The 21,391-nt window shown below is 36.9% G+C and overlaps 1 protein-coding gene across 1 annotated transcript in view; it reads right to left on the bottom strand.

The window, feature by feature from the left end:
- The window catches only part of LAMA2 (laminin subunit alpha 2), a 335,323-nt gene that overhangs the window by 29,345 nt on the left and 284,587 nt on the right, over window positions 1–21,391 (bottom strand). The window contains exons 43-51 of the mRNA XM_066314417.1: window positions 19,271–19,387; window positions 17,763–17,945; window positions 14,838–14,992; window positions 12,530–12,673; window positions 11,496–11,629; window positions 6,522–6,681; window positions 3,995–4,119; window positions 3,242–3,404; window positions 1,119–1,263 (exon numbers count right to left, since the gene is read on the bottom strand). Of these exons, the coding sequence (XP_066170514.1) occupies window positions 1,119–1,263; window positions 3,242–3,404; window positions 3,995–4,119; window positions 6,522–6,681; window positions 11,496–11,629; window positions 12,530–12,673; window positions 14,838–14,992; window positions 17,763–17,945; window positions 19,271–19,387 (1,326 nt within the window). The remainder of the gene's footprint in view (window positions 1–1,118; window positions 1,264–3,241; window positions 3,405–3,994; window positions 4,120–6,521; window positions 6,682–11,495; window positions 11,630–12,529; window positions 12,674–14,837; window positions 14,993–17,762; window positions 17,946–19,270; window positions 19,388–21,391) is intronic.

Genomic DNA, 21,391 nt, shown 5'->3' with positions numbered 1-21,391 from the left:
TCTGCAACACATTACCAAAACCAGATTAATTTTCCTTTCATTTCTATATCTGTATCTTTTTTATGACAAACACATGATGTTTGAATGTGATTGATAAGTTACAATCATATGACATCTTATTTTATATTAATACCTCCTGGGTTAAGTATGAACTATGATAATTCGCTAGCAATAAGACATTCCTCCTCTAAAGGTGCAGCAAATCTGCAAGTGAGAGCACTAAATTATTTTGGCCACTTCCTCAACTCCCAAGTCTACTTCAGTGAAATGACAAGGAAGAGGGACTGTGTGAGGTGTGAAGGCCAGGTAGAGAGCTGGCACTGCAAGGGGCAGAGGCAGAGGAATGCGCTTAGGGGCTTGTGGTGACCTTGAAGATTCAGAATGCAGTAAAAATTCAAACTGCAAAAGCACAGAGTATGTCACAGTTGCCAGAAATACAACTAATTTGGCTCAGGTAAGACTCTACCAGCCCTATAAGCAGACTGCAAAACAAGAAAAGGGTTTTGCCAGCATGATCACCAGTAGTCTTCGTGATTTTAATCAAATTCCACCACTTGACATTTTGTGCCAGCAACACTTTAAAGAATCAGTAGAACTTCTGGAGATGTTCCCAGTTGTTTTCAAGCAGATTCAGTTCATGGCACAATGCACATCATTAGGGAAGATAAAGAAGTGGTGTTTGTCTACTGGTGTTTGATACTGTACTATCAGTACTAAAGTTACTGCTTTTTTTAAGCACTTTGGTATATGCTGAGCATGAGAGGACTGTACAGCATAAAAGCTATTGCTGTCCTAACAAAAATCACATGTGTGTTTCATGACTTGGAACAACATCAGGGATCTGATGAAAAGGCTTTTTTTTTCCCCAGTCAGAAGATTTTTAGAATGCAATTTATGACTATATAAAAAAAATATGCCTGAAAAATAGGCTACCTGTTCATAAAGCACTGTTTGACAGTGCAATCACTCACACACAACTCAACACACCTATAATCTAAACAAAAGAAGCTGCTAAATCACCAGAACTTGTAATTTCCACAGCATCTTCCAGATTAGATGGTTAGGTGTACTGCACAGACAACTGGAAAAGTCATGATGCTGAAACCACAAGAGCTTACCTTGCTTTTGAATTCTTGACAGGGTGAAGGATTTCCATTTGCCATCATTATGATTTTGGTTGCTGGTAACTGAAGCTGTACCTGAACCCAGATCGTAGCTGACTTTTATACGCCCACCACTGAGCTCTACACTCATGAAATCCTTCTGTTAATGAAAAGGGTTAGATACACCATTATGATTCTTGCCCCTTTTGGTAAGAGGCATAAGACATGAAATAAAGACTTTTTAATCCTGGGTGACTACAGACAGCATTTTTCAAGCTTTAAAAAATGCCAAAACTTATGCATTTACTACCCAGGACTCTCATGTGCAATTGTCTGATTTAGTTCTTTTCTTCCCTTATATTCTTTTTTGGATTAATAATTTACTTGGAATTTTGCTGACATCTTAGCTGGAATTTTGATGTGATAGCTGTACTTTTATTTTAGATTGAAGATAAAAAAAGACATTATAATTACTTAAACTAATATTCAGTTTTGAGTGTATATTTGTACTACAATTAGTGTACTTATTGCATATCTCAGCTAGATTTAAGCTTGCAAGGTAGCAAACAAAAACAGCGAAGATGGTAATGTTTTACCAGATTTCCAGAGAGTAATCTATGGAAGCAACAGAGCAACAGAGAGAGGGAGACAAAGAGAGCTATGAACACTCTTATTTTCATCAACCACTGATTCCAATATCCAAGCAGCAACTGGAGATGGCTGACTGGAGCAATGATGTATGCTGAACTATCTCCAGAAAAAGAGCTGGCAGGATACAAAGAGCAAAACAAGTAGCCAGAGAACCAGACAGCATGAAAGCCATTAGGTAAGTAATGGTGGAACTGTGACCCAGGACGTAAATGTACCTGAGAAATTTTTATTATTATTTTGTTCATGGCCAGTTCCACCTCTTCTCAGAGTAAAACTGAACAAACTCAGTATTCTAGATGCTTAGGCATCTCTATCCACGCATCATTAGAAAGAGCATCCTCCAAGTTTTGATGTGGTGAGACAGTATCATAAGAGACAAAACATAACAGGGACCAGGGTTTGTGTTTTTGAGATATAAATTAAATATTTTTTCATAGAAAAATATGTAAGTCAACAATAATTATATAAAATAATCTAAAATAATGACATTAATTATAATTTCAATACTCAATTATAAAAGTTCATCAGAAAAGCTACATAAATAATTTCATTATCATAAATAAAAAATATCATAAATAAAAATATCATAATAAAATTCTAGCTTTGTTAGAGTCAGTGAGGAGAAGCACCCTCCTCCTTGATAATTTCAGCTAATTATTTCCAAAATATAAGAATCTGAAATAAGACTGGTATACACAAACACAGTTTTTGTAAAATAGCAAGTGCTCAGTAATTCTTCATGTCATCAATGAAAACTACTGTACATAATTTCTGCCCCATATGAAAAGGATAAGGGAAAGACTCTGTTCCCTGTCAGTCATGCAAATCAATCTGGATCAGAGATGCCAAAGATGAGTTATTCAGATCTGGACAGGTGTCTTTATAAATAATTTCTCCCTATTATCCGAACATATTTGATACTGTGTGTGAATAAAAATCTTAAACAACCTTTAAACTTATGTTTCTATTCTCTGTTTTAGCTGTAAGAGACCCCATTTGTAGATACTGGAGAAACACAACCAATATTACATCTTATTTGTTGCACCAGTCCCTCTTTAAACCCACTCAATAAAACATAAACATTTTCTTCATATGAGCAGGATTTCTATATAAGACTAGTCTCTTCCCATATTCCCCCTGCCATCACACTGTGATATTTAAAACTATGACTAGACAAACACAACTGAAAATGTTCACACACATAAACATCTGGGATAAAGGAAAATTAATTAATAACTTAAGAAAATCTGGAATTCTCCCCAGATTAACATAATGATACCCATTCATTCCCCCTAAACATTAGGCAGTCAGCCTCCATACTATAACACTGTCTTCAGTTGACCGGCAGCAAAGCATCATACCAGGCAACATCACACCAGGATAGTGGTACCTTAAATTAGTAATTTTTTTATGATCTGATAAATTCAGTGACTTCAAAGATGGCATGAAACCTACAAGGAGCATAGAAGTTAGCTGGCTGTTCTTACCAAGTCATCAGTAGCGAGATACATCAGCAGAGCATTTGATGAGAAGGTCCTGAACTTGAACATGACTGTGGAAATATTGGGGTTCCAGCGGATTGGGCGGCCCACCATGGCATAGCTCTCACCATCAAACTGCACCGTTCCTTCACCATCTGCCACCTGTGGGCTGAAAAGAACAATTCCAACCATTTTCTTTTGCCATGTGAAGTTAAGTGCAGAGCTGGGGAAATGTGGGCACAGCTCCTGGGAGTCTTCGTGAACTTTGTTCAATGTCTTTCCAAACCTCCCACTGACAGTGACAGGATTTCCCATTCTATTTTGAGAATGCAAATTACTTTCTTTTGTGGGGTCTCTGCTCACTACCCTGGTGGCTGTTAAGGCCGCCTTGAGGCACTGGACTCTGTTCCATGCCAAGTAAGAAATGCAGGCACCCACACCATAGCTGTGCATGAGCCAGACTCAGTTCACTTTGGTTCTCATGCTCTCTTCTCATACTTTGACTGTTTCTGGTTACTGGTTGTCAGGAGCCTTTCTGTCACAGCCCTGTCCCATCAGCTCAGTTCTGGTAACTCACTGACCACACTTACAGCCCAGACTGGCTGCTTCCCCTCTTGGTGCAATTGCACCTAACTTCTCTTGCATACATGCTGGAATTTGATGGCTGCTGTGGAAATTCCTGGTACTTCCCACTGAATGTAATGTCACTGCACACAGGTTCCCTTAAGAAGCACGAGAAACAGTCAGTGCTCTACCTACCTGACAGCACACCCTTTGCAGTCACCTTCGATATCCCTGAAATTCCAGAGTCCTATGGGTTTGCTGTCTAGAAAGGTTTCGCCCATGCAGCCAGTGAAGGTGGTGACTCTTACAGCATCTGACTTCTGCAACAGAGAACACAAACCTACTTAGAACTGAATTTAAAGTGATTTACTGCATCCGAAAACATAAAAACAGTACAAAAAATAATAATAAAAACCCCCATATAAAAGTCCATAGAAAATCATTAAAAAACCCCATAAGATGTTTTGTAATATTTTAAATATCAAGAGTATTATTTAATCTGAGAAGCTCTTCTACAGAACTGATCCATGGAAATATGAACTGAACTTTGTATCAGTCTGAACGCAAAAGACCATTTAGATTTCAACTCTTGGGAAGGCCTAGGGAGAACACGTCCTAAAGAACAAGGACCTGCTTTGGCTTCCACCATCAGTTTTCCTGGCTGTTCAGAGAGCTGGTGGCTCTCAGCTGTTCAGGGCCTGGATGAGCAATCTTGCCCACAATACGCAAAGTGTTTCTCTTGTAATCCTTGAAACCCTGGAAATCGAGCAGACTGTCCAAGCTAAAAGACAGACTGAAAACTCAGTGGTTACACCTGTTAAGTTCATGCTGAATTTTGGATGCAGAAGAAAATGCAGAGGGCGAGGCAGTTAAAGCACACGTCCCATCAGAACTCATTAAGCTAGGGTCATGCACATAGAATAATGCTCCTTAGAACATAATATGGTACCATGATGAAGGGAGTAAAAGTTGACAGTACACAGAGCACTCCTCCTAAAAATACCCTGATTCATTTAAATTTCAGTTCATCAATATGAGCTGATTAGAAACCTATACACTTAGCTATTTGAGATAGACAAGCACCTGCTGTTTTTACAGCAATTACAAATATTAAGATCTTGCAAGAGAACATGCAGAAGTGCAATTTGAAAATACTCAGGGAAAAATATGACTCAAAAGACTTAATGTGCTACTGATATTTCCCAGGATAATTGGATAGGTTTTAATTAGCAACAAGTATGAACTTAATGTCACTTCTAAGAAATTCATGACATCTAAGTATCATCGTCTTCTACAAGTCAGATGAAAGATGTTTTTAAAAACTGAAAATGAACTTTTTTTTTGAATACACTGCAGAAATGCATGCAAAGAGGGATACGGACAAAACCATAGGACAAATCTAAAACATTCTAAACCCCAATAATATGAAAAAGCAAATTTCTGAGTCAGTGGCCCAAGATATATCATTAACCTTGATTAAATGTCCAAAGAGCTGCACAGTTTTAGAAAAGTCTTGGTTAAGGTTCTTATTCTGGGAGCCTTACAACTGTACCATATGATGACAGAAATTCCCAAAAATCTGAAGTTATATATTAATTCAGAGACTGTATTTGAACAAAACAAATCTGACAGTGTTTAAAACTCTACATTGCAAATATACCAGCCATACCAAACTTAAAACAGACTGCCTTCCTACTGCTGTCCTTGTCTTTAATTACCTGGAGAAAAAAAGAATTCAGGAAGATTTTCCTGACTAAAATGAAAAAATAGAGAGTTCTTCAGAAAATATTTGGACAACTCTTACTGAGGCTGAAAACAGCTGTTCTGACATTGAGTTCTGAACTTTTTCTGCATGCTGTGTTATTTTAACACTTGACGATATATTTAATTGAGAGTAAAAAAGTTCAGCGAATTCTCTATTTGGGAAAGCCTAAATTTCAGTTTCTTTTGAAATGCTATAATGTTGATCAGGAACAGAATAGTTAATTTAAAGTGTTTTGTAAATAATGCCATTAGAAAAGAAGTGCTAATTAGCTATTATTGGAGAAGTTTTTTTAAAAAAAGATTTCCATCTATTCTATTTGGAATACATCTTCTATTCATCCCATGAAGTTTATCAGGGTAAAAGATGTGACCAGAAGAATGAGCAGACAGAAGATAAAATTCATCAGGGGTATAATGCAGGTATCTGTAGGGGAACAGGGAGGGAGACTGGAACAAAAACAAAGAAAATAAAGCAGAAATACCAAAAGCAGACTGCAAAGGAGGAAGTGATACTGTGGATACACGACGAAGGAACAACCCCAAATGCAAGGGAAAATATCCTCTTATATATATTGTTAGAAGATCAGAAATGTACAGAAACAGAAATGAGTTCCTGTCACTCAGGAACTGAAAGCCTCTCAGGGCTGCAGTGTGTCCAAGGTAAAGCATCCATCCACCCAGCAGGATTTAGTTGTTTGGGCTAAATCTTGTATCAATACAGACAGCTACAGGGCTTCTGATCAGAAGATAACATCATGGGCAGTGATATCTCGTATCTGTCCACCTCAGTCTTGGAAAATCCCAATAACCTTTCAAAAGTGCAAGTGTACTACTTGTAATTGCAGAACCTACTACAATGATACCAGCAAACTAAAATTTCTTATTTCTATTTTAAGCAATAACAAAATGTGTCCACACAAATGACCAAGTAATACAGTAACACCAGAAAAGGCATTACCTTAATTTTTTCTGTTAAACCACCCACAAACAGCACAGCATTAACATCCACATCCAGAATGGTATATCCAGGAGGGGAGACAGCACTGAATGTGGCTGGTACAATGCTGGCTTTAGGACCATCCAGAGCTCGCACCGATATCGTGCCATTTTTCCCAGTCCTGGAGATTAAAAAAAAAAAAAAAACCAAACATACAAAGCCAGTAGTTACACCAAACATAGAAAACTCTATTTTAAATGGTGCCTTTTAACTGAAGCACACATGATTGACCTGATTATGCTTCATTTTGATACAAATGAACAGACACTTGTGCCTGCATAAGCTAAAGATGTGATCATAGAACCAGATCTTTTCCTCACCTGAATGTTCTTTTGAACAAAATTCACTATACACATGACATGGACATTGCAATGACTAAAACAAAGAATGTTTATTAGATAACATTTGAACTGAAATGAGGTGATAAAGCACTTCATTTTCCTCCACTGTGAGAAACAGAATTTGCGTTTCCTGCAGTGGAGTTGTCAGGCTGTTTTTCAAACAGGTACAAACCCCATTACACTCGAGAATATTACTTCATTGTCCTTTATGAATCACATCAAATATTGATGGCAACACCACATCAATGGACTTTGCCATTTATTAACAGTTTCTGCTTCAGTTTGTTTTATACTCCTTTGATTATATTAATGCAGTAATTGGCACAAAAGGAGTTTGCTGACATATTTTTACAACAGAAGGAACACATTGTGGAGACATATGATTCCTGAATCCTCCCTCTGAAACTTCTTATAGATGGGTCTCACATTTACCAGTTTGCAGTCACTTGGGACTGCTGGTATATGATTGAAAATGGCTCCCTCAGTAGACTTGGGTGAATTCCATCCTTTAGGATTTGTGTGGGTCTAAGGTGCAACTGGTTTATAGCAGAAGCTTTACTGATGTCAAGACATTTAAGGGATAAAAGTAATAATTCTTGAAAAACTGAAAGTTGCTAGAAAATTTTTTAAACTACTGAAAAGTGATTCTTTCTGAAAGAAAGTTATTGGCACTTCCAGTCTATATTGTGCTTAAATCAGGATTAGTTTAAAAACACACTCAAGTGCAATAATGCAAAAGTCACTGAGCAGACTGTCATTTTTTAGCATGTCTAATAATTCACAAATAGTATGGATGTCTTTCATCTTCAAACAGACTGAAATGCTCACAATGGAGTCTCTTCTATAAATAATTCTCTCTTATTTAGAGAGGACAATAGAGCTTGAAGAAAGATCTTGGCTAACTTGACAGCAAAAAGACATTGCTACCCTGTGAATGACAGGTTATCAGGTTGGAAGATATTGTTTTAGTGATAATCAGTTCTGTAAAACTGGAGGATTACAGAAGATGTATCAGCACTATGTGGCTAATATGCAAAATTAACTGAAAGGAAAATTGGGAGAAGCTGGCAACTTCCTTGAGGGCAGACAGGCCCTGCAGAAAGACCTTGACAAACTAGAGAAATGGGGAATCACCAACCATATGAAATTTAACAAGGGCAAGTGCCAGATTCTGCACCTGGGAATGAGAGGCTGGAGAGCAGCCCCATGGAAAGGCAGCTGGTGGTCTTGGTCAATGGCAAGTCGAACATGAGTCAGCAGTGCCCTGGCAGCCAGGAGGGCCAACCCTGTCCTGGGGAAGCACAGCATCACAGCTGGGCAAGGGAGGGGATTGTCCTGCCCTGCTCTACACTGGGGTGGCCTCACCTCGAGTGCTGGGGGCATTTTTGAGTGCCCCAGTATAAAGAAAGACATTAAAGTATTAGAGAAAGTCCAAAGTAGGGCCATGTTCAAAGCAAAAACAGTTAAGAGTCTGGAGGGGAAGCCTTATGAGTAGCAGCTGAGGTCACTTGGTCTGTTCAACTGGAGGAGACTGAGAAGAGACCCCATTGTTGACTTCACCATCCTCCTGAGAGGAAATGGAGAGTCAGATACTGATCTCTACTCCTGTGATCAATGACAGGACTTGAGAGAACAGCATGAAGCCGAATCAGGGGAAGTTTAGGTAGTGTATTGGAAAAGAATTATCCAGAGTGTGGCTGAGCCATGGAACAGGCTTCCCATGGAAGGATCACAACACCAAGACTGCGTGAATTCAAGAAGTGTTTGGACAATGCTGTCAGGCACATGGTATGTCTCTTGTGGGTGTCCTGGGTAGGGCCAGGAGTTAGGCTCTATGATCTCGATCGATGGGTGCTTCCAACTCAGCATATTCTACAGTCCTATGAAAAATTTGTGTAATGACATGCAGTGTTTGCTTCTAATGAGAGGCATTATATAAATGAGATGGCTTTAGCAAGTCATCAGCATTAAATGATAAACTACCACGTAATACACTCTGCTCCTTGACCCCTTGAAAGCACAGAAGATCTTCACTGAAAAGCATGGCTTATATTTGCTACAGTACTTTAAGACTGACTTCTTGCTGAACTAAACTGGATGTGTCTATAGTGACCTTGTGATTCATGCATCCTTTGTCCTCAAAAGAAGGGCACTGCTTAAACTCTGTCACTAACAATCAAAACAATGGTAATACTTAAATCACAGTTGATTAAAATCCCAACTAATCAGGTCCTGCTCCTAACTGAGGCCTGCTGAAGTCAAGTAACACTGATCTAGTGAGTCTAAAAAATATTCTCTCATCCATCTGACTGTCTCACAAAATTGACATTATTTGCATGTTGTAAACCTGATTTAAATAATTTTGTCACATACTGTTATGCCAGATTTTCTTTTGCTAATTGGCACTTGGATTGATTGCAGTTCTTGATGCCAATCAGATTTGCTTCTGTAAGCAGGTAAGTAACTTGTAAGTGACATTTGCTAAACTCCTGCACCATCAAAGTATAGGGAATTCCTTTAGAAAGTCTTATAGGAATAAACAAATTTTACTTCAATTTCATTTAAAAAATGCGAAGTATTTCCATTATAACATCTGAATATTGAATAAAATGCAAAGGATCAGTATGTTTTAAATAAAAAAGTGATGAAAATTAAAAGTGTCCCTGGAAAAGCAATGTAGTAATTATCGATTTAGTCTAACTAACTGGAAATTTTGGTGCGTGCATATACCAACCATCTCTGATGATTACTCAACAGTCAGACTTTTCATATTTAGATTTCATTTAGAATGCTAAGTGAACTTGTGAATTTTCAAACCTCTGTGCCATAACATTTCTTTTTAAGGCCCTTTGGGACTCTTAAGAATGGATATCAACCTATGGAGGGTTTAACACCATATCATTATTATTGGCAATACTTGTCACTACTGAAAACAACAGCAAAATTCAGTAAGGCCAGAATTTCATCTTATGTCCTCATGCTAAACAGATGCCTGGTTCCAGCTGCTCAGGCCGTTCTGTCAGACTGAAAAAAGTCTGTGGCAGGAACTTAGCAGAAATTTGGAGAAAATGTTTGAGGGAATGAAATGCATAAAACTCTCCAAGAGGTTAGGAAGGGAGTTAGAGTAGAACTATTAAATGTACTAAAACGTTCAGAGTTGAAGACTCTGCCACAGGGTATGTGATTTGTGAAGTCTGTCTTAAGAATGCAAAATCAGTCCCAAGCTCTTCATCTTAATCCCACAAATCCACCTAATGCCTCTGCAATGTAATTCTCCTAAACACTGCTCTGTACTTCTGATTTGTGCAGCTGTAATCATTCTAAATTGCTGATCCAGCACTTTCTTCGAAACTAATGGTATGCACATCCTATATATCCAGAACAACCAGCTAATAGGTAATGGGCTTTTGTAGGATGTGTGAATTTTATACCATGTCCTGGCTACATATTCTGCTGAAGCAGCTTTCTTGTAAATGAAAGCCTGGCATTACTGTGTCATGAAGCTGCTTTGGTATGCATAATACGAACTGGTGAAGATTTCAACACTTTGTATTGTGCCCCAGATTGTCTTTTCCTAGCAGTAAGCTTTCATTAAGCCAGCTTCTGGAGACCGTGCTACAATTTTATTTAATTCTCTGCTCTAAATGGCTGATTCCTGTGATTTCATTAAATTATTTAAACTGAATGCCATTTCCTCCTCTGGGAACTATGCATGTTACCAGAATTAGAGCGCTTTGTTTTCTTTCTCCTTCATTCTCTCATTTTCTAACTATATTATTCATTCTATGTTTAATACTATGTGAAATTAACTGTAATGATGCAGGAGAAATTACTCAGTTTCCTATCAAATTACGATACAGCTGATGTTATCTAAATTACTAAGCTCTATTCAAGATAAAGGCTATAGAGTTATGCAATCCTTATGCTGTGATTCCTATACCATACACCATGTGTTTGCTATTTGAATGGAAAATACAAACTTCAACTAACAAATTTGGAATTTCAATATTTATGTAACTATACTTCTAAAGTTCAAAGGCATTAAATAGCTGATGTCAAATTACAACATATATTTTAACTTTTCAGAATATCTCCTCCTTCAATTTTCATGAACTGTATCTTTCCTAAATATTTCCAGTTTGATGCGACATTTTGCCTATGGGAATGGCATACCGAGTAAGAATCAAGGTACTGCTGTGTGACAGACCATTCACTTGCAGTACTGCATCAAAACCAGAAATTCAGAAAAGCTGCTCCTCTTTAAAACTCAAGGAGAAAAGAATAGTAGTTATTCTATTGTGTGCCAAAACCTTTAACTGATTTTAAAAGTAAGCTAGTTGAAGAAGACAATCAATGGAGTGATAGATAAACAAAGAGGGAATAAATATAAGGAGTCACAGATTGTTTATGCTACAGGGGAATTATGTGATTAAAGTAAATTCTTGACAGAGAACAACTGACATTTCAGTAGTAACTGGAGTGTATACACTTTCGGTACTAATAGATGCAGGTCCAAAACCTTTTGTCAAACAAGACTAGAATTTCTCATAGTAGCCATTTTTCCTAAAATCTTGGAAGTGAAATATTTACTTACCTAGAGGCTTCAATCCGGTACCAAAACCCATCATTAATGGTCAGATCTGGATATTCTACCCGTCCAACTCCAGATCCCACATCCCACAGGAAGCTCACCTTGCCTTTGCGCATCTCTATGGCCAAGAAGTCAGTCTACATGCAAAATATGAAAATAGAAGTGATCTCATACTTTAAATAAGAAAATTTTCCAGAACTTTTCACATTTCAGAAGATCTAATGAGGCATCAGAAACCCACATGTAGGCAGTAGAGAATTAACATTAATTCTCACATTATTCTAAAATGACACTCTCTTTTTCCTGTTTTTATTGGTTCAGACAAGGAATCTTAAGCTAAAGACAGCAAATTATTTCTCTCAGTGATATGCAGGAAATGACTGCCAGACTTACAGAATGTTAATATCGCAGCCATCAATAGGAGGATTTAACTCAGAGGAACACTCTGAAACATCCATTGGATGGCAGAAAGTTCTTGAGATACATGATGCCATCTAGCTTTATCATTTTGTATTAGGTAAATAAAATACATGTCAGAAATGCTGGAAAATAAGATACTTTTCCCATTTACTGAATTATTATTGGTTATTCTAGAAGTCTGTCTGCTGTAAGTCTCATGGGAAACTGAATCATTCACCATTATTATGCTTGAAATTGTAGTCTTGACTTAAAATTACAATAAATAGGAGCTTTGACAGATGCAATATGATTAGCTACTTCATTCCCCAGGGAAAACCCACAACCAACTCCAAAATTACTCTGGTTGCACTGTGAGTTTTAAAGCTCTAATGTAGTTCACATACAAGCCTGCTATTTCACATCTAGGTAAAATAAAGACATATGTAAAAAAAATTGTAGGTCATATTTTAGAAATCTCTCTATTAATACCAAAGACAGTAAGTGTCTAGATTATTTTAGACCCTCTACTACTGCTTTGAAGCCTCTGGGTGAAAAAAAATCCTTTCTCATCCTCTTTATTTGTCAGTCATCTGATTTGATTGAGAAACTCTGACATGAAAGGCTGGAGACAGACTCACAAACTTGGCACTTCCAAGGTAAAAAAGCAGATTGTCAGCAACCACAGTCTTCACATTGACAACGACAGTGTTGTATGTTCCCTTCTTTATTTCTGGTCTGTATGTGCGAATACAATTGCCTCCAGAGGACACGGACACTTTGATCTTCAAAAAAAAAGCATAACAGAAAGAATTAAGTTCACTGCTTATTATTCCAGAATTAACCATAGAGGCTTCCAAATAATTTTAAGAATATTACGCTTTTTCTTTTTTCTTCACATTTTTCTGTTACATGTAGCAGGGAGTTGCTTGGATATGCAAAGAAGGTAAAAAATGAATTTTCTTTCTGGGCTTGTTTAGTAGAAGGAAATAAAATCTCCTTTTGCAATTCACATTTCAAGGATGAGCTGTGTAGATTAAAAATAGCTAGAAGATATGCTGGGCTAATGCAAGTAACAGTGGCATTCTAGCAGTACAGATAGTCTGTAAGTAGAATATGCAGCTAGGAAAATAAGCAGCATTCCTGAAGGAATTACAGCATATTGCTGTTGGGTAGTCACAATCATCTATTTTTCCCTTGTAATACCTCTGATTATGCCAATTTAAGACACCTTTTCACAATTAGTTTTAGACCAACAGTTATGTCTATCACTGCTTTTACATAGTCCCTAATGGAGTTGGCATTCATAACTAAGTTTCATTTCCACAGCTGAGTGACACATGCATTTGGATCCATGTATTGGTTTCCTCAGGCTCTGAGCACAGATAAAAACACTTTACTGTTTGCTTTCATAATGCCAGCACAGACATAATGACAGTACAATGGTGTTTCAATCCCAGCTAGACATGTTTATGCATTAGAGGAAATGTACGTAATGGTACCGCTTATGGCAAACTCCGCTAAAAAGGAGATCCATATAGGACCAAACTCCTAATTTCCTTATCTCAGAAATGTTGAGTAGTTAAGCACCTCAAAGCCCTCAGACAGAAGATGAATGTAGCAAAACATATCATTATTGTAGCCTGTCTTTCTGTTCTGTGCAGATTTCATCACATATATGGTGAAAACTTCTTTCACCAGTATCCTACTATTTATCCTATCACTTCTTTCCCAGTATCTTATTATAATGTTATTTTTTGAAGTATTTTTCAACCATTTTGAGAAAGATTTCTCAAGCATCATCTACAAGATTCTTTTTCCTTTGCTATGTAAGTCACAAACTGAAGAATCTCACTATTAACCAGATGGTTCTAGAGTTGACAGTATGAATCAGGTTTAGCAGTGCCTGTGCAGGAGATAAAAGGTGGGAGTCTTCGGAAACAGGGCTACAGAGTTTACTGGGTCAGGGGGATCCTCACCCCAGGGCTCTGTGTCAGAAGAGACTCTGAGAATGTGAGGGGAGCAACTTATAAAGGGGATGGGTCTCAGGGATGGAGAACAGCGACAAACCAATAACAGAAAAGTAAAGAGTGACTCTTAGCATGACATACAGGTGCAACATCAAATCATAACCAAATGGGAGGGGACCCCCTTGGTCCTGCCCATTCACTCGACGCCTCTCTTGGAATTTTCTGGATGCAGGGAGAGGCTCCAGAGTGACTGACAGGACCAGAGGGTTATGTAACTAATGATTGACACTTAAATATCTGACAAACAACTTAGGGATGGACAAAGGGAAAGGAACAAGAGGGGAGGTACAAAGAACAAACCATTTTACAATAAACTTCCTAGAAAAAACTCATATAACAAGAACAAGCAAAGTAAAATCCAAAACATGCACCACCACAATCAGGGAGATGAGTTCCAAACTCACTAAATGGACTAGAAATACATCCTTAAGTACTGCTACTGGATAGAAAAAAAATCAAAAATATGGGAAAAGCAGATACATTCAGCAATTTCAGTGAGTATGAGATGATGTCATTCTTGAGTAAAGTAAGTTCTATGAAATGAAATCTGGGGCTTAATATCAGTGCTGAAGCAGCAAAATACATTTTTGTTCTCACCACAAATGAATGGTATTGTGACTCTTCTGCTGCACTACCTACATCACCTACAACACTTCTTAAAAATAACCTTTTGAGATCCATTCCTACAGCTGTTGCTCATTTAACAAGTGCATGTTTTAAATGAAGAAACAAGACACAGAGTGAAAATCATCAGAATATTCTCTTTTTTTTCTGAGAAATTATACTCTGTTATTTTCTCTATTTACATATGTTTAGAATTAGGAAGGATTCACACTGTAGAAAAGAAATAAAAAGTAGAAAATAAAAACACATCAATACTCACAAGGTCATTTTTTTTTTTTTGAGAAATGAGACTTACCGAATTAGCCTGCTTCCGAGCTTGGTTTATCAGCTCTTTTATCTGCGAAATGTTTTTCCCTAAGTTATCCTGGAGTTCTTTGATTGGCTTGATTTTATCTAGCAGGCGATCTGCTTCCTTTTCTAGGTTTTTAATACTGGAATCTGCATCAGCAACTTCATAAGAAAGAACAAGGCAGAGCTTTAGAGAATAGTGTCAGAGACTAATTACGCATTGCAATAATAAAATCCAAGAAAATTCTGCATACACAATGCTCAGGAGATTGTATATGCACCCATAAAGGTACACACAGGCCAGGAAGCTACCTGAACGGAGTAAGGCAATTTCAGAATGTCTAAAATCAAGTTAAAGTAGCAATAGCAGCAAACACTGGTGTTAAAGCAGGATTTTGAAGATTTAACTGTGCTTCAGGTCAGCATGATTGTTGTGGAAAACATTTCCTGTAGCAAAATACATCTATGAATGGAATATTTGCTTTCTTCTTGAATAAATCTCCAAATTTTGAAGAAAAATGCTGGATCAATGAAAACTGGTTGGTTTCCATATGTAATTTCTGAAATTACTGGGTTAAAATTAACTTGAAATGAATTCTTAAACCAACTGTAATGGGCACAAATACAAAAAGTTTTTATTCTGGTGACAAGCTTAAAATTCTGCATGTGTACTGAAACAGATTTAAAATCATTGACAGGAAACTGCAAATGATTTTCTTTTTTTTCAGGTGAACTTAATAATTTTACCACGATATTTTTGCCTCTTTTTTTCTTTAAGCCTCAAATTCCTTATTTGCCCCTCAACATACAACTAGTGAAGAATATCCTCTCTCTGACAACTCATGAGCAGATCTAAGCATTGCAACACTTGCTTTGCATTAGGGTGTGGGTTTTTGTGGATGACACTGAAAAGGACAAACATGCATTTAGCAGAAAGATGCATATTACATGAAAATAATAGCAATAATAATAGCAGTAAAAAACCTGCTTAGATAAAGCATGAAAAACTGCTTATCTAATTTTTTGACTCAAACACTCATACCAAAACCTTCAAGATGCCTCTTAAGGTTTCATCTAAGTTCAACTAGCTACCAAGTCACTTTATCTCAAAGTTTTCAAGAAGTATTTAGCTCTTTCAACGAATGTGAAATGTAGAGGACAATGAAGAGGCTTTGGTGGTAAGCACTGAGTCATTGTTTACTAGAAAATGCACACTATAAGCTGCAAGAAAAAAAAATATACGTACAGATTTCTGCAGGCAAAATATGGAGACAAAGAAAAGAGAAAAAACAGGATAACATAAGAGACAGAAGATAACATAAGAAAATGTTTTGAAGATATTAACAGAAATGTAAAGTAAGGGACAGGATGAGTCTATAACTCATCTTTTAACCTTTTAAATATTTCATATCTATCAAAATGAGAATTCAGTACCTGAATTTTGACATAGAAAGGCTATGTCTGCTTTTGCATTTAATTATGAGTGCCAGCCTGTTCACTTCATACATCTGGAATGGTTCACCCTTCATTACTGTAATCTCATTCTGTAATCTGATTATCCATCAACATTTGGAGAATGACTGACCCGTATTTCTGGAGAACATCTCACAGTTTAGCTTTATCTAACACAAAACAGTTTGCAAGTGTTAAGACCACTCTTCAATGCAAACAAAAAATGGTGACTGGGGACAATCAAGAGATTAAATTCTAAATTATCACTCCTAATCTAAACCAAAGTGCTAATGTACACACAGGCTCAGAATACTTGAGCTGGGACAGATGGTCTAATCTAGATTCAGCAGTGCCAAGAAACCACTGCTTTAAGACTGCTGGTCAGTTGTTTCCCACTACCCTGCAAGAGACCTTACAGATCTGCTGGTTCTACAACCTGCTGTAATCTAACCACACTATTTCAATCAATAAAATACTTTTCATATTGTCTAAACTTGTATGCACCCAGTGGGAATTGTCCTGGGGCTCACACGTGTGTCTCAGCTGATGAGCGACGGCGAACTTGCAATAGGCAGGCAGTGACAAACAGCCATTGGGATTAACTTCTTTCACTTGTACAGCAACACTGTACAGCAACAATTGGCAGAGGAAATTTATCCACAGAATGAGAAGGGCAGCCTCCTAAACTGTATGTTTTTAGATGCCCAGCTTCATCAAGTTGATGACAACAATATGGGGAGCCCAGAATAACTGAGAAATTAGTTCTTCAGTCATTTTCTAAAGACACTCTAGTTTTGTGGCTGTATACTCCTATATGAGAGATGGTCTAGAAATCTACTATAAAATGCATTATAATATAGAAATCATTTTTATCCATCCTAACCGAAGTGAAATTACTTTACAATGATAAAGTAATTGTCACATTTAATAACAGAATTCATTAAAAAAAAAAAAAAAAAAGCAGCTGACAAAATCCCATTCCAAGAATCCTTCTGTTTTAAAGTATCTTCAGTGTTCTACCAAAAATAGTAATGTATGTGAAAGTCAGGCATTTCTCCTAGGACTGATTATCTGATTGACTGAGGACAGATTAATTGTGGGGTATTTTTCTTGAATCAGGCAGTAAATTGTCAGTCTGAATCTTTGATTAGTCACCTTCTAAATACTTTAAAAATCTCAGGAACAAATCTATCCATAACACATTCACCCTGCTGACATAAGCTTTTCTTGCAACAACTAGCACTAGCCTTTAAGATTTAAAATTCTTTTCACAGAATTGTTAGCATTCAAAGGGACCTCTGGTCCCTTCTCACATATAAGAAGTCCAGAAAATGGAAGTGATAGAGAGTTCTTTTATCCCAGCACACTTTAGTAATGCTATGTAAGTGAAATTCTACAGAGTCTCTGTTTAATCTTGAGATATAAAATGAAAACCATAAACTGAAAAAACCGCGTCCAAACAACCTGAAAAAGATCTTACTGTTCTTGACTGGATCCTTCACCACTGCATTTGTTTTGGCCACATCATCTGTAAGTTTACTGTAGTTTTTTCTCAAGCCCAGGAGATTCCGATTGAGGTCTTTAATCTGGGCCAGGACATCATTTGCAGTATCATTGGCTTGTCTTGCTTTGTCTTTGGCTGCCTGTACCTTTATAGCTGTATCTGTAGGTAGAAAAAGATAATGAAATGACTGCCGAGAGTGCAGAAGTAACTTTCTGAGTAAAGATATATATTTGTGCCAAGAAACTCTCCACCTTTATTTCTGAAGTTTTGACTCTAAAAAACCCCCAAAATACAACAGTACCTCAGATATTCAATGGAAGCTTTAATAAACCATTATCATTGTCAGTCCTGATAAGAGAAAGAAAAGAGAACTCTGATTGCCTTTTTTCATCATATCTAAGTAGTTCCTTTTGGGTCATTATTAGAGGTCATGCACTATTCTGACTGAATGAAAGTTGGAGTTACTGTATTACTTCCCTCTATTGGTTCCACAATTATTTTCAACCCCACCTTAAATTATGCAATCCCAGCACATGTGGATCTTTGTGCCACATGTGACCTGTCTATCTCTTTCTGAATCTTTCTGCTTTTATCTTACTATTTGTATAGCAGGCACAGAAGAACTATTAGTTTAAGCTGCTCTCTGCTTTCTCAAATCCTCGAACAAAATATGACACAGTCATTTTCTCTTCCTTCCTCATTTGATCATTTTCCTGTTGGACAACTCCCCTTCCCTCTCCTCCCCTCCCCTTTAAAAATGTCTACATACCTCCTTTATTCTGCAACCAAACTGCTCTCAAATCAACCTGCTGTATTTGTATTTGTATGTATATATATGTACTTACAGATCTATCTACCTATATATTTATCTATCTACACTGGTCAATCAGTGTCATTTCACTCTAATCGACCCCAAGGGATCTGTGCCTTCGGGGGGTGGGGGTGGTCAGAAGAAAACAGCACTTTAATTCCATTGAAGAAAACCTGTTTCAGTTCTAAGCAATTTACAGGCTAAAAAATATGTACAACACCAAACATTGGCTGGAAATGTTGAGAGTGCGGTAGAAAGGTAAGACAAAATCCAGCAAATTTCACCCTGCTTTTTCTGTAAAGTCAGTAAGACTTATTCTTCTTGGGTTAAATTACACTTGTGAAATTATAGTGTTTCATTAAAGATTAGCTTCAAAAAGACTTTTTACATATAAACAAAAGACTATCTTGTTTAATTATTTTTTTTCAGAAACCTTTTGCAAACTGCAGAAGCATGGTACCTTCTACCATCCCAAAATTTTAACTGATTAAACCATATAAATCTTTTCAGTTCAGTTTTATCTCTCACATTGCTCATTTTTGTCTTGTAATGGCCAGTGATCAAAGAAGACCGGGTGTGGACACAAGCAAAGATTGATGACACAAATGTTAAGTGATGGTAAAAGAAACAAGAGTAGGACTGAGTCAAATGTTGCAACACTTTTCCAACTTACCGTTAGGAATGGCTGAGAGCTTCCCTAAGGTTTCATTCAAACCTCTCAAGAGAATGGAATTCTTCTCATCAGCATCTTTCAGCCTGTTCTGTGTGCTGTCCAGATTATCACTGTTTTCTATAAAAAATGCATATGATATAGATGCTTTAACTCTTTATTTTCACTCTCCTTTCTTTGCACATAATTTAAAATGAATGATAACAAACAAGCTATTTTTCATTAAGATACTGAATTGTGTGAATTAGGAAGACAAGCAGAACTTGTGGATTTCACTGATCATCTTTTCCAGTTTAAGCTCCCTACTTCCATAGTATCTAAATTCTTGAGTTCATTGTACTGTTGTATATACTTATCATGAATTTTTCAAAGGTGTGTAGAGGAAAGAACTTGTTATGATGTTGTGATTTAGGCACATTCAAACAATGATCACTGATAGACTCAACAGCTGTGATGTTAGTCATAGTTTTGATTTCTAGAGGAAGCTACTGCCTTTCTTCTTAGGGTGGTTGCCTGATCAGAAAGAGTTGAATGTGGTGTGAACTCAACAAGACCCATTAGGCCATCTTGCTGTTGCAATTAGTGGCCAGAGCCTGGTTCTACTGGATTTTCTCAAAGATGCTGACATAAAATCCAAGGAAAATATAAGATCACTGATCGTCAATATGAGATGAATACACTAATGACCGGTTATTATGAAATAAACCTTTTAAATTATTTGGGAAAGCACCCACCTAGTAAGAAACATTCATAGTTCAGAATTGGTTTAAATCAAAAGTACAAATCAAAGGCACAAGCATCATATTTAGTACATCACAGCAGAAACTGATGTCCTCATTTACAAGTAAGTTCCTGTTTTTCAGCATTTTTTACTTTGAATAAAAATTATGTAGGATCTTTTGAACTGTATCCAGCAGAGCAATGCAACAATCTCAAAACTGAGATTCCAGCTAAGCTTTACGGCTATTGAAACAAACAAAATTCAGAAGTAAAGTTTGACACAAAAAAATGCAGTTAGTGCTTAAACTACTATTGTAGTGGGCATTTTTCATTATTTCTCTGTATGAAGCTCTAGACAGCTGGTAATTTCTTACCTTAAAGGCATATCCTACTGGGAAACTAATTTAACATCACTGAGCTTGATAGCCAGAGAAGAAGAATAATTTGTAGAAAAGGAGTTCAGGATGACAAGCTATGACTGTGACCTTCAGGTTTGTGACAGGTTATTGAAAATAAAAACCTATGTGGTTCACATTCCACAAATTCTAAAAAAGTATGGTTTCTTAAAATTAGATGAGAAAGAAGCAATTTGTAAAGAAAAAAATCAAACAAAATTTATATTGCCTACAAGAAATTATTAATTAAATTTGCCAAGGCTATAGCAAGGCTGAAACAGCACATGGAATTTAAATGAGAACTATACTTTTGTTGTTAGACCTTTTGAAATGTCATTGAGGAATAAATCTGTTTGCTTTATTTAAATTAGAGCAACACACAGGACTGCAGGAGTGCCTGGAGATAAGCCTTCACTCCTGCAAAATGTTCTGCAGAAGAACAGGACATTTGTGTGAACTGTGAGAGGCACAGTTAACACTAGAATAAAGTTTGGAAGAATTGCATATATTATAGGATCACTCTTCTCCTTAAAAACAGCTTCATTTTTAAATTACAGGTTATGTCCCCACTACTGAAGAAGGCTTCTGGTAATGTGATATTGTTAAACCAGGATGAACTCATGAGATTCTGGTCTTGTGTGCCCTGAGATTTTATCTGAGTTATTTTCCTGTTAAGTAAAATTTACCAAAAAACCTGCTTTAATTTCCACCATTTAATTCTGAAATATGGTCTGCCTGATAATTTCTTGGCGTTTCTAGTGGAATGTTAGTGTTTATGAAGTGTGTCAATATTTCTGAGAAGTTTGACTCATTTATGGTAGTGGTGGTCTAACTTTGTAACATACTTTTAAATTATCTCTTTTTCTCCTCCCTACTCTGCTTATCCAGCATGCTAATTATCCACCAGTTATATTTCTGAAGAATCATGTTTCCAGACTTCTGTTTTCAGCTTTGTAACCATAGCAGCAAACTGGTTATTATGGAATTTCAGAAGGGAAGTTTTCCTAGA

This window comes from Sylvia atricapilla, chromosome 3 (genome assembly GCF_009819655.1).
Source record: "Sylvia atricapilla isolate bSylAtr1 chromosome 3, bSylAtr1.pri, whole genome shotgun sequence".
NCBI lineage: Eukaryota > Metazoa > Chordata > Aves > Passeriformes > Sylviidae > Sylvia > Sylvia atricapilla.
The sequence above is the reverse complement of the archived record's forward strand: the minus strand, read 5'-3'. Positions and strand labels throughout refer to the sequence as shown.